We start from the raw sequence: 12,863 nt of genomic DNA, 5'->3' as shown, positions 1-12,863 counted from the left end.
AGTACCAGCTGGAAGGGTCAGTGCAGTTTCCAGCTACATACAATACAACTTTCCTAGATCAGCTGTCATTTGACGATTTTAAGATGACTGAGGAAGATTCCAGCGCGTCTGTGGACGTTGTTGTCATCGGTGGGGGTCTGTCTGGACTCAGTGCCGCGTACCACCTCTCTAAACGGGACAGTTCGTGTAGAGTTCTGGTTCTAGAGGCCAAAGGTAAATATTACTGTAAGCTGAAAATAACACAGTGTTTAATATGCGGTTTTAACACGAAGCGCGGTGGTGTTTTGACGTTATTCGATAGTTTTAACGTTTGCAAAATTATTATAGCAATCCCTGTGCCTTCTTTGTGTATTATACATGCGAATTTTAGGGTGTATAGAGCGTGATTTTGGATGGGAGGGCATTACAAAATATTGTACGTGCCCCTCCCCCCTTTTCAACAACAACAGATATTCTAAGAACGTAACATTAACGTTAATGATTTGTTTTGGTAGCCAGTTTGTGTAATAGTAAAATCAGGATTATGAAGTTAAAAAGCTTTAGAGAGACGTTTATTTTTCAAATAAAACTCGAAGTATACGCGTATATCCCCATACATACTGACCATGGTAAAGCATCTCTTGATATCTTGTTCTTTGAACCCAATGCTAAAGTCCATTGGTTTTCACTGATTATAAATATGCTGTAACTACTAACGTACTGTACATTTAATATCTTTACATGTGTTAAAGTTAAACCTAAGAAAATATTTGGGTGCACTGGTCACTGGTGCACCCACAGAAAAAAAATTGGATGCACAGCTCCAAGTTTGGGTGCATTAAGGTACACATGCACCCTGTAATTATTTCGAGGCCTGTATCCCCTGAACAGGCTTGTGACCTGTTCTGTTGTTCACATACATGTAGGTCGTGTTGGAGGTCGGACCCAGACTGTACCATTGCAGGGAGCGGGGGGACAGGATACCTGGGACTTGGGTGGGATGTGGGTAGGCAGGTAAACATACATGTTGTCTTGAAATTCATTTTTTGGAAGTAGGTGCACTGGTGCACCCAACCTAACAAAATGTATAAAAATTATGCATTTGCAAGTGCCCTTATTTAGTGCCCTAAAAAGAAGTGATTGTTGGCCTCTAGAGATTTTTCTTTAAAACTGCAATTTTTGTTAGTTACGGATAGATTTTATGATTTTTGTTGGTGGGTAGATCCCATCAATACAATACTTATTGTTTGTCACAAATTAGCAACATCACTAACTCATTAAAATTACTTGTGTTACTTGCTATCATTTGGCAACTATGTACAATTGTGATGGTGTGTGGGTATGCTTATGAAGATACAGGTACAGATACAGAATTGTGTATAACCACTATGATTTGCTCCTGTATATAGAACCCAGGTTCACATACTGCAGCTGCTGCAGGAGCTGGGCCTGCAGACGTATCCGCAGTACACCCGCGGCCACGCAGTCATGCAGCTGGGCTCGGCCGGCACGGTCGCCAAATATCGCGCTGACTCCTCTATTCCTAACCTCCCACTCCTCAGTCTGATCGACCTGCAGCTGTTCATATGGAAGGTAAAGTAAAACATTTTACACAAAAATGCTTGAAATCCTTTTTTTCTGAATACTGAATACAGCACAGATGACCCATTGTAAGATTACTAAGAATGACAACTGTGTGGTACAGTACAGGTGACCCAATGGTAAGAATGAGAGCTGTGTTGTATGGCACAGGTGACCCCTTTGTAAGGCCTTATTAGCATTTTGGTACAGTACAGGTGACCCCACTGTAACAATGACAGCTGTGGTCCAGCTATACATGTGTAGTACAGCACAGGTGTCCCCCTTTTTTGTTAGGATGGCAGTTGTGGAACAGTGCAGGTGGCACCCTTTTTTTGTAAGAATGATAACTGTGTGGTACAGTACAGGTGACCCCCTTTTTTGTAAGAATGATAGCTGTGTGGTACAAGACAGGTGACCCCACTGTGTAAGGATGACAGCTGTGTGGTACAGTACAGGTGACCCCATTGTAAGGATGGCAGTTGTGGTACAGTACAGGTGACCCCCTTTTTTGTAAGAATCATAGCTGTGGTACAGTACAGGTGACCCCATGGTACACCTGTGTTTCAGGTGGAGAGGATGCGGAAGCTTGTTCCCCCAGGTGACCCCGCCAGGTGTCCACACGCCCGTGAGTGGGACAGCATGACAGTGGAGACCTTCATGCAGAAACACCTGTGGACTCAGGGTACACAGCACCACTAGTATTCTTACAATCTTTCATTATAAAGCAAGTAAAATCCAGTGTTCCAGCCAGCACCTGTTTTTCCCTCACTTGAAAGACTTTTGTTAGCCTGGGTGTCATCCGATTTGTAACGAAACGGGGTTGCCGTTATAAATCGGATGGCACCCAGGCTAGACTTTTGCTGCATATGGCGGAGGAAAATTTTGCCCAATCTGTCATCTTTGAGAGATACAGACACGCCTTGTCCAGAAGACAGTCAGAATTTTTCAACACAATCAAATTCAATTCATGCCAATTTACACACATTATAGATCAATGAATTTGCTTGAAATTTAGCCCTAGGATTTGTAAATTACAGACCATCCAAACACATGAACAACATCCTGATTGGAGGCTCTGTGGACAAAGACTGCCAGATGTCTAACTTGTAACTTTGAACCCGTAAATAATTTGATCAGGTTGGTAAACGATTGAATAGCAAAGTTCTTTGATCACAACCATTTATTTTTACAAGCCGGCGTTTCGATGACCGTCTGTCATCTTCATCAGGGCAATTCTGACTGGTTTGCTGTGCACTGATGCTAGATGTTACTTGGTGCATAGTGCACCACTACATGTATCTGTAACTCTGAAATATAACATACGTGTCCATAATATCACCAGGGAACATAATATCGCCACCTTGAGAAAGTGTGCTTTAAGATATTTTTACTGCAACATACTTTTGGTATGCACTCCTGCACACCTAAAAATGTACATACCTAGGGTATTTGCAATAAAATTTTGCAATAAAAATATCTTTCAGCACACTTTTTCTCAAGGTGGCGATATTATGGACCCTGGTGATATTATGGATGCAGATGTTACAGATTGTATGTGTTCTCCAGCTGCCAAGGATAGCGTGGATGTTGCCTGCTGGATAGTGTACGGTACAGATGCCAGTAGACTGTCCCTGCTGTACTACCTGTACTACACCAGCTGTGCAGGTGGCCTGTATCCTCTGGTGGAGACAAGCAAAGGCGCTGGGCAGGAGTTGAAAATAAAGGTACGGTAAAATTCATTAATGATTGTAGGGACCATGTGAGCTACCAATGACACTGAAATACAACAGTTTAATTTCTTGAGAATACTAGTCAAACCTCTGAACTGTAATATGATTTGCAAGATTTGATGCTCCACAAGATCAGAAGAGTGTGCTAGTAAGAATATGACAGTATGTTTTATCCAAACACCTTTGTTCATTGAATAATATCTATCACGTTTCAGTAATGATAGTATTTTTGGGAACTGTTGTATTTGTAATGTAACTTAACAAATTGGTGTCATATGGTCTTTAATTTCACAGTAGGAAATTAAAATGGGGCTAAAACAATTCAAGTACGTAATGCAATGGATATGTGTATAGCTCAGTATATATAAAGCCTGGAAAAAACATCAAGTTCATAAAAAGTGTTGTATTGTAGGGAGGAGCCCAGCAGGTTTGTGAGTTGATGGTGGGGAAGATTGGCAGGCAGAACGTGTGGTTGAACCAGCCCGTCACACACATCTCACAGCAGGCTGACGGAGTCACAGTCACCACGGCTACAGGCAAGACAGTTCACGCACAGAGAGTCATCTGTAGTATTCCACCACATCTAGCAGGTAAGGTTTGATTCACCAGAAAATAACACTTAAAAATTCTGTTGGAATTGTGTGTGTGTGTGTGTGTGTGTGTGTGTGTGTGTGTTGGTTTCAGATTTGACTGACTCAATTACTGATCTGCTAATACCCACTACTCTAGATCTGTTGGTTACTGACTCAATTACTGATCTGCTACTGATCCACTACTGTCAATATATATAATTAAACTGTAGCATTCTATCTAGTCTGTAGATAGATTAAATATTGAACATGCCTGTCTGTTCATACATATATGCATACAGGTTACTGGTAGGATAGAGTATTCTATAGTGAACTTGCATGTTTGTTCTATGTACATGTATGTACATGTACTAAGTAGGTAGGATAGAGTACTATTCTATAGTGAATATGCCTGTCTGTTCTATGTACATGCATGTATGTATGTACATTTAGGTAGGATAGAGTATTCTATAATAGTGAACATGCATGTTTGTTCCATTTACATGTATGTATTATGTAGGTAGGATAGAGTATTCTATAGTGAACATGCCTGTATGTTCTATGTACATGTATATATACAGGTAGGATAGACTATTCTATGGTGAGCATGCTTGTTGTTCATGTATGTATGTAGGGGGGATAGAGTATTCTATAGTGAACATGCCTGTCTGTACATTGTACATGTACATTGTATGCAGGTAGGATAGAGTACTCTCCCCCTCTGCCCATGGAGAGAGACCACCTGACACAGAACATGCCTGTTGGACACACCATCAAGTATGTGGTGACATACCGGAGGGTAAGTACACAGCTACTTGTTGTTGAACGTTGGTATTAAATATTCTATTTCTTTATCATTATGTATTTATGTGAAATGGAATAATAAGAAAACTGAGGTCCAAGAAGTGTATTTTATGTATAGGAAATGTATGATACTGTATCCTCATTGGGAAATACCTGATTGAATTACATTATATTGATTATTACTCATGAACTCATGGACCTTTCTTTGATGATCATTATTTATTGTTACCTTTCTAGTTTATTTTGTATAGCTTAACAAATCCTTTGTTCAATTGTTTGTCTATATTTTCCTAGGCTTTCTGGAGGGACAGAGATTTCAGCGGTGAGGTGGTGGCCTTTGACAGGACTGCTGATGTAGATGGTTGTGACACAGGTCCCATACAGATTGCCTACGATAACACCTCAGGAAATGGCAACCCTGCCCTGGTGGCATTCATGTGCGCAAACTACGCCAAACAGTGGGCCAGCAGAAGTGTAAGTATGTACTGAAGGGTTTGATTTGATTTATTGAAATTGCAACAGTGCAATACACGCGGAACAGAGGCAGCTGTTGCTGGTGTTGTGTCCCGTACATAGAAACGAATACTGGACAGACAATACTCATTTTCACTTGAGTCTATAGTGGGGAAAGTCGTGTAAAGTGCCTTTCCCAAGGGCATAAGATCGGTGGCATGTCAGGACCGCGGGACCTCTTGATTCCAAGTCATGCGCACTGCTGTTGCGCCACACGACCCCTACAGAAGGGATGTGATCATGAGATTATGAGTCAGGATAGTAAAAGACATTACAGTTACTGTAAATCTGTTTTTTGGCGAGTGAGTCAGTCAAATTTAGCCTGGGTGCCATCGTCCATGGTAGCTGAGCGACATTAGGGAGCCAGTGGAAACTACAGCGGATGGCACCCAGGCGTGGTCAAATTACGTTTGAGTCGTATTCTTGAATGATATATTCATGTACAATGTAGTTATGTTCAATGCACAAGCATATGAGTGCTTATAAGCTAATCATGTACACGTGGTTTGAGTCAAGATTTTTATTTACTTTTTATAGCCAGGTTACCTGTATAAGATGTACAAATAGAAATATGTCTGCAATATATTTTTAGTTTGCATATTGTGTTAGTACTTTAACTTTAAAATACTTGTGACTCAACTACTCATGTTATTCTCTCTTTCCAGGCAGAACAGAGAAAAGCTGCTGTTCTTAAGAAATTTGCTGAATACTTTGGGGAGGAGGCAAATGATCCGTTGGACTTTGCGGAAAAGGTACACACACAAAAAATAGAATTATGCGGTAAACAATATACTAAGTCTTTAAGAAATAGACCATTACAATTTTTAGTGACACACATTGCCAGTTTTTCATTGAACTTGTCCATCCTCTTTTTCAGTCCACTGGTCCTCCAATCTGTTCCATACTGGGAGTGAGTTAGATGTTGGTGAAAACAGACAAATGAATTGATCATCCTATGTTTGGGATGTAGAACATGTGCGTATGATTTGATTTTCAACCCCCTCAGGACTGGGGTACAGAGCCCTACAACGGTGGATGTCCAGTTAATATCATGGTGCCAGGACTAATCACCAGCTTCATCCCAGCACTCAGGAGACCATGTGGAAGGTAAGGACACACATGCACAGAGGACTTACATGTACTTGATCATGAAAGTTCATCTGTGCTCTTGGTAGTTACATGTTTAGAGTCATAAAATGTTTGTTTCAACACAAAGCAAGGATTGTTCTCAGTCACCTAGAGCTTTTGAGCTGTTGTTGTTGTTTTTTTTCAATAAAGTGATCCAGTGAGATTTGTCACATGGCTTTTCTAAACTGTATAGGTGAGAACTTTCTTTGTGTTGGACAAAAAGTCTTAACTCTCAACAGAGGACTTAGATGAATTACTATCTAGGACTTAGACGGTTATTGTGTCTAACCTTCACCGACGACCAATGGTATGTTTTACCCAGAATCCACTGGGCCGGGACAGAAACAGCCTCTTTGTGGTGTGGCTTCATGAACGGTGCAGTGCAGTCTGGGATACGTGCGGCGGTTGAGGTTCTCTCTACAACGAACCCCCAGCTTTTGACCAAAGCCGACCGGCAGGAGCTAGTCGCTGTGCCACACGAAGTAGAAACTCCCGCGAGGGAAGCACATAGAAAGAAGAGGGGAAGAGTTGGTTCTGTGTTGGTCGGGGCAGGACTTGTAGTCGGTACATCTCTGGCAGTTTATTACTACATCAAAACTTGATGAATCATGAAAGTTCATCAACTGTGTTGATAGTTACATGTATAAAGGTACATTTAAAACTTTTTTTTTCAACACAAAGTGGCAATCTTCTCACCTAGAGCTTTCGACCAGTCACTCTGATCTTCCTCATTAGACTGACCCAATGAGACACTGACTCAGATGGGTTTCTCTGAAGTGTGATGTCAACACTGGGTCAAAGGTATCTGCTCAACTGTGATGAGGGTCAACATCATTTACCAGATACTTTTGACCCAGTGTTAACGTCACACTTCAGATGCAGAGAAGCCATGTGACAAGCCTTATTGGGTCAGTCTACTGAGGAAGACCAGAGTGACTGGTCAAAAGCGTTACATGTAGGTGTTAAACCAAGATTTCAAAAAGACTTGATGATATTGTTTCGGGTTGCTTAATGTTTAGTAAATTTTCAGGTGCTTCAAAGCTGCACGTATCAATTGTGGGGAGACAAATGCCCAGGTAGCTAGCTGATATGAGGTAACAGGTTTGATTCCTTCATTGGTTTGATCTGATATTCCTGGCCAGACATTGTGTCCTTGGGAAAGTCACTTTACATGACATTCCTCACTCCAACCAGATGTGGAAGGAGTGGGTGGGGTTTTGCCAATACCGTGCCCTACATACAGTGGATGGACAACCCACTGCCTTTCAGCCTCAAAAGATTCTCAAAAAGGCCCCGGGACCATAATCTTAAGCCAGTTTAACTCTTTTTAACTCTATGTTTTTGTATAATATTGAAGTGGTCTTCTTGCTTCCATGATAACTATTAACGTTGGCAATATATTGTGCAATAATAGTGGACAATGAGATGGTCAATGTACAACATTTATTTGTGTACTAATCTTGTGATGTTGAATCCATTGCTTCAGCCATCTGTCATATTTTAGATAGAAAGGTGCTTTTGGAATAAACTGAGTTTTAGGCCCCCTTAATTACCCAAAGATGGGTATGGGAGTGTGTGTATCTGTTTGTCACACTTGTACCGATGTCAGATGTAGAATGTATTGTATTTGATTTCAATAACTGCCCTATTAACATTAGCATATTAAAAATATGAAACTATTATTATAATATACTAGGAATATCAAGAATATTTTATGTTGATATCTTGAGAAGAAATACATATAAGTGCAATTCTACTTTGTTATCAAGCATGGCTACATGTATACATTAATGTGTGTAATGTAAATACATGTAGATGTTATGATTGTGAGTCAAAAAGTGCTTTGAAGGAAGTCATTGGCTTCAAGCAATTTTACAATATTTTCTGATTTAAAAGTGTTAGTGGAAAGATGTTACATGTACAATGTACCTAGAGAGTTCCTCATTTTTATAATTAGTGTGTAAAATCAGCATCTTTTCACTCACTCTCAGGGAAATCATTTAGACAGTCCATTTAACGTCTTAGTGTGATATTTTTGATAATATATTTAATGTGCAACAGTCAAAAATTATTTTAGATTGAGTCAAAATCATTATGAATATTCCACAGTTTCCTGAAGTTTTGCTAAAATTAATGTAAAGTCTGGTAATGCTACTGGGTACTGTAAGACCGTCATATTGTAAAAAGATGGTGAATTAAATTATAAAGAGATAGCTGTATTACCAGTAAAATGAATACAATATCAGTGATTCCTGAGGTCCGCAACATCACATACCCAGGGGTTTAAGGCATTCCTGAAAAGGCCTCGTAACACAATTATGTTATATTAAGAATTCAAAATGTTGATGTTACATGTCTAATTACAAAAGTTGTGTAAAATGCTGTTGCATGTTATAGCAACTTTGTTATATTTTGGTTGTATGAGCTCCAAAATACGAAAATCCAAAGTGCGAAGACTACATGTACCGGTAGTCCTACTGACCTTGAGTCTTAACAGATGCAAATAAACCATTAGTTTTGAAACGTCCACTCTTGATTAATAAAGGGTTAATGCCCCGACCCGAGGTGCACATAGTGAGATAATCCCTGGTTGGGTGCGATAACCACCGAATAAACCACTGAGTGCAGTGTCAAATTCATTTGTGTGACCACACCACCCCCACCCCTCTCCTGTTTAACACTATGTCACATCCAGTAGACTTCTAGCAAGAACCTATCAGATTACTACTTATTACATGTTACGATTTAATGTTTAGTCAAAGTCAAACTGCAGACCGGTTCCCTCCAGCCTATCCCTGTACTTGTCATCGTAGGCTTCATTTTGAGACGACGAGAAAGACTTCCTCCACTCACCAATGACACCTATTAACAGGGCGTCACAAATGAAAATACTGAGTAAATAGATAAACAAATAGATAATGGAATACATGTAAAATAAATCCTGACTGTATTAGAATGTTCTTTCTTCAACAACCAGTGGGTTTTCACATTTAATGTATCACCTTCTTCAGGGCAACAAAGACTGGGTCTGATGTGTACTACAGCTAGGTGCCGTTCCTGCAATACTACAAATGTGGTCCCATTCGTATTCTTACTAAATCTTAGGTGTATGAAAACATTTGTATATTGCGGCACCTTATAGTTAGCTGCAGTACAAATCAGATCCAGTCTTTGTCATAATATGTACGTTGTATGTTGGCCTGAAGAAGGTGACAGACAGTAACCGAAACGATGTGCTATTTGGACACCACACCATTCCAATTCATGGGAAAGAAGGTGACTGTACTGTCGAATGCCATCAGTATTGCGTAAAAAAAGGTAATGTTTCTTCACCTTTCCAAGCGACGATACGTTTTATTTGGTTTCGTGAATCGGCCCAAGAAGATTTCAGGCCAACAAAGGAGCAGGACTCAACGATGCTTGAGGTGGTGACGTCATCCAAACTGATGTTCAGGAACTCCTTTACCCTCCTAACGGCACCGGACAGGTCCTATGTATGACAAGTGGGCAAAAAAGTTATCTGTTCACATCACAATCGGACCCCCGCTCTTTTCGATAAGATTGGTAGGTAGGTAGGAACATGCTTGAGGGGTGCCTCTCCTCAAACACGAGGCCTCCGGCTTAACGGCCTATCCGAGAGGTCTTCTCTTTGAGCTGTAGGTACTCATTTTGAGGAAATAGATCGGTAATGTGCCTTTCCCAAGGGCTCAACATCAAGTTAACATCCCTAACCACAAGACCACCTTGTCACTATGCTAATGTCACTACACTTCTTCCCAATGCTGTTACAAGAAAAAAACTAACCTTCTTCATGTCTTCATACTTCAGAAACAGGAAATGAGGGTCGTCTCGCATCTGCCACCAGCCAAGGGCGTGGTCATAGAAGTCACCATACAGTGCTATATAGGAATTACAATCCATTGTTCTAGTGGCTACATCTGCACAATTTCAAAGAATTAGTTCAAACTGAGTTGAATCAACCCTACTCCATTGCGAACAAGTGTTATTCAGGAGCAGGAACAATATTACATCAAAGGAGTGTATACAAGCTGGGATAGTATAGTGTAATGTTTGTTTACAGCTGGTATTTTGCGGTGGTGCCACAAAATCATGAGTGCACCTTGTGCTTTATCACCAGCCAGAAATGTGAGATAATTGCACGACTATGTTGAAAATTACAATCCAGTGAAGATTTTTTCAATTAAAATATTTGAATTTTTGGTGCAAAAATGTTACACAATGCTCTTTTAAAGTTTACATCCCGTGGCATGTACAGGTAGATAGAATATGGTTTGTACAAGAATCCTTTTTGGTGTCAGAAAGGGAACTCAAGTCTACCTCAATTAAATTTTGCATCACGACTGCGAATGGGCACTTGGATCTGTGAAGTGGCTTATTACTTCACAATTGTGGGTTTGATATTGGGGCTCACCTTTCCCATTCAAGAAGCCTTGTACACAGTCTTCCCAAGATGTGTAACCGCGTATGCCCGTCAACTCTTCCAGCTTGCGTAAGAAACGGTACAGGGACACTACCGTGTCTTTCGGGTTTCTCATGACGACTATAACTTTCACCTGATTCAAATTCAAAGTTAATTTTAATATAACCATACCTCAAATATAACATTATCTACTCTTGAGCTACGGTAGTGGGATATTTGCAGAAGGCCGTAATAACGGACCTTTTAACGTGATAATATGATACTATAAGAATTAAAGGAAGAGATACACTAATGTTTCATTCTTGTAAACGAACAAAAGCACAAGAACACAAGTCGTCTATTAAATGTACTTATTTTCTGAACAAGACGACACATTTCTACTAGTTTTCTTTTAATAATGTGATAATATAATTCTGGATAGAACCAGAGGAGCAGAATAAACAAATAAACAGCACCGAATACCTTCCCCTTCGGACTGGAGATCATTTTTGGTGCCAGGTGCCATGGAAGGTGTGTGTGAATGATCCTTGGCGACGGTTGGTCCTTCAGAATCACGTGACCTGGCTTGCCAAATCCCGGTAATGTTACTTCAATGCCAAATGCAATGTCTTCCGCAGCGACATCTGTCTTTCCAGCAGCCCTCTGTAGTCTGTTGACGATCTCTATTGTCCAGTTAGTACCTGGAAAACAATTACAAAGTTTAGGATGCAACGTAACGCTCCATTGTTTTGATATGTCGGCATTATCGGAATGATATTAAACAAAGTTCTTCTGAAATACTTGGCAAAGGTATGGGGTCGTCGAACTCTGAGTCAATTTTTGTCGTTTGTTACTTTTAATTAATTGACGGTTTATATCTTTACCCTGGGATTGTTGCTATGGCCCGCACGTCGACTTTATAGTCTATATCAAGGATGAACTGAAACTGCATGATGACTGCATCCAGACTCCATATGGAACAAGGATCGTTGCATCCGTATATCGCTATTAATTTCTTAAACTTTGCCATTGTCATCAATGTATAACCCAATACAGAAAGTAACTTGACAAAACTATTACCTGCTCTTGGATAGGTGACAATGGCGACATCATCATCACGTATGACGTAATCAGGAATGGCATCGAGCGACTCTTTTGTAACCGTTGGGCGGAAGGGTATACCTTTGTAATACCAACAATCCATCTCTACAGTGCTTCTGTTTTGATCAACAAAAGCTAAAATGAAAAACAAGAAAATTTAATATTTCAAGCTTTTTAGGGATTGTATTGGGTACCCATGGATGTTTTGGTACTGTATCGTATCATGAGAGGAAAATACTAGTAACCTAATGAACTTAAAATTTGTAATGGGGCTAGCAAAATGCACCAAGACAGATTGTCAGGCGCGATATACAATACCTATAATACCTTTCTAATATGTCATAATCATATTAGTATCAGACAAATCTGCCATTAAATAGCTTACTCACCCGCTTGTTACAGCAAACGGCAAACAGGCAGTGTGCCGTCACCACGTCTTGTGACCACATGTTCGAACATAAAAAAAAAACAGGTAGGTTCAAAGTCTTAAAGTTCAAACGGTCAGCGGCCTCGTGACTACCTTGCTGGAGTCGTTGAATTCAAATTTATTGGATTGTTTATAGGCAACACCGTCTTAATGGATGACATCTTCTGAAAACCCGCCAAACTAGTGCGCGCGGGCGAATAAAAATTCCGGCCAAAACTAAAAATGCTACTAAACCACAGGAATACAAAGCTGGTATTGTGAATTTGCGGCAGTACATAGCGACGTATACGCGACAAGTCGGCACATGCTGGCTTTTTGCGGAATTTATGAATCGGCACTGTACGTATGTACTGAGTCCTTGAGTCGTGGAGCTTCGTTAGCTATAGCCTGGGTGACCTTCCTCCAGAGTTACCACCGGCTCCGTATTGTCGCTAACTACTATGGAATGCCCAGTCCTAGAGTCAAGCAAGAGCCTCGAAGGACGTGATCTTAACAAAACATTAAACCGTAACATGCAAGTACACGTATTCATCTGCTTGGCCCTTGCTAGAAATTTACTGGATGTGAAGTAGTGTACACAAGAGAGGGGGGTGATTGGGGGGGGNGGGGGT

At 40.5% G+C, this 12,863-nt stretch overlaps 2 protein-coding genes across 2 annotated transcripts; one reads left to right on the top strand and one right to left on the bottom strand.

Moving 5' to 3' along the window:
* LOC109483334 (probable flavin-containing monoamine oxidase A) lies at positions 1-6,964 on the top strand. The gene is made up of 11 exons (XM_019786324.1): positions 1-213; positions 906-993; positions 1,389-1,572; positions 2,128-2,242; positions 3,127-3,284; positions 3,703-3,880; positions 4,558-4,658; positions 4,958-5,137; positions 5,842-5,928; positions 6,183-6,283; positions 6,627-6,964. Exons 1-11 carry the CDS (start codon positions 84-86, stop codon positions 6,904-6,906), a joined length of 1,602 nt encoding a protein of 533 aa, XP_019641883.1. The 5' UTR covers positions 1-83; the 3' UTR covers positions 6,907-6,964.
* A 2,092-nt stretch (positions 6,965-9,056) lies between these two features.
* LOC109483288 (sulfotransferase 1C4-like) lies at positions 9,057-12,274 on the bottom strand. The gene is made up of 7 exons (XM_019786282.1): positions 12,211-12,274; positions 11,805-11,906; positions 11,208-11,425; positions 10,737-10,878; positions 10,109-10,203; positions 9,638-9,794; positions 9,057-9,166 (listed from the first exon to the last, which is right to left on the bottom strand). The coding sequence occupies exons 1-7, from the start codon at positions 12,272-12,274 to the stop codon at positions 9,057-9,059; spliced, it is 888 nt and encodes a 295-aa protein (XP_019641841.1).
* Positions 12,275-12,863: the final 589 nt, after the last annotated feature.

The sequence above is a fragment of the Branchiostoma belcheri genome, unplaced genomic scaffold, assembly GCF_001625305.1.
Source record: "Branchiostoma belcheri isolate BF01 breed outbred unplaced genomic scaffold, Haploidv18h27 scaffold64, whole genome shotgun sequence".
Classification (NCBI taxonomy): Eukaryota; Metazoa; Chordata; class Leptocardii; order Amphioxiformes; family Branchiostomatidae; genus Branchiostoma; species Branchiostoma belcheri.
Note: the sequence above shows the minus strand (reverse complement) of the source record. Positions and strands in the feature narration are given on the sequence as shown.

Bases quoted from the DNA above. Each gene is read 5' to 3' on its own strand.
- LOC109483334 (XM_019786324.1), top strand. From the start codon at position 84: ATGACTGAGGAAGATTCCAGCGCGTCTGTGGACGTTGTTGTCATCGGT. The intron at 5,929-6,182 runs GTACACACACAA...CAACCCCCTCAG, and splicing joins CGTTGGACTTTGCGGAAAAG to GACTGGGGTACAGAGCCCTA. The intron at 6,284-6,626 runs GTAAGGACACAC...TGTTTTACCCAG, and splicing joins CTCAGGAGACCATGTGGAAG to AATCCACTGGGCCGGGACAG.
- LOC109483288 (XM_019786282.1), bottom strand. From the start codon at position 12,274: ATGTGGTCACAAGACGTGGTGACGGCACACTGCCTGTTTGCCGTTTGC. The intron at 11,907-12,210 runs GTAAGCTATTTA...GGTATTACAAAG, and splicing joins TTGCTGTAACAAGCGGGTGA to GTATACCCTTCCGCCCAACG. The intron at 11,426-11,804 runs GTAATAGTTTTG...ATTGTTTTCCAG, and splicing joins TGTCACCTATCCAAGAGCAG to GTACTAACTGGACAATAGAG.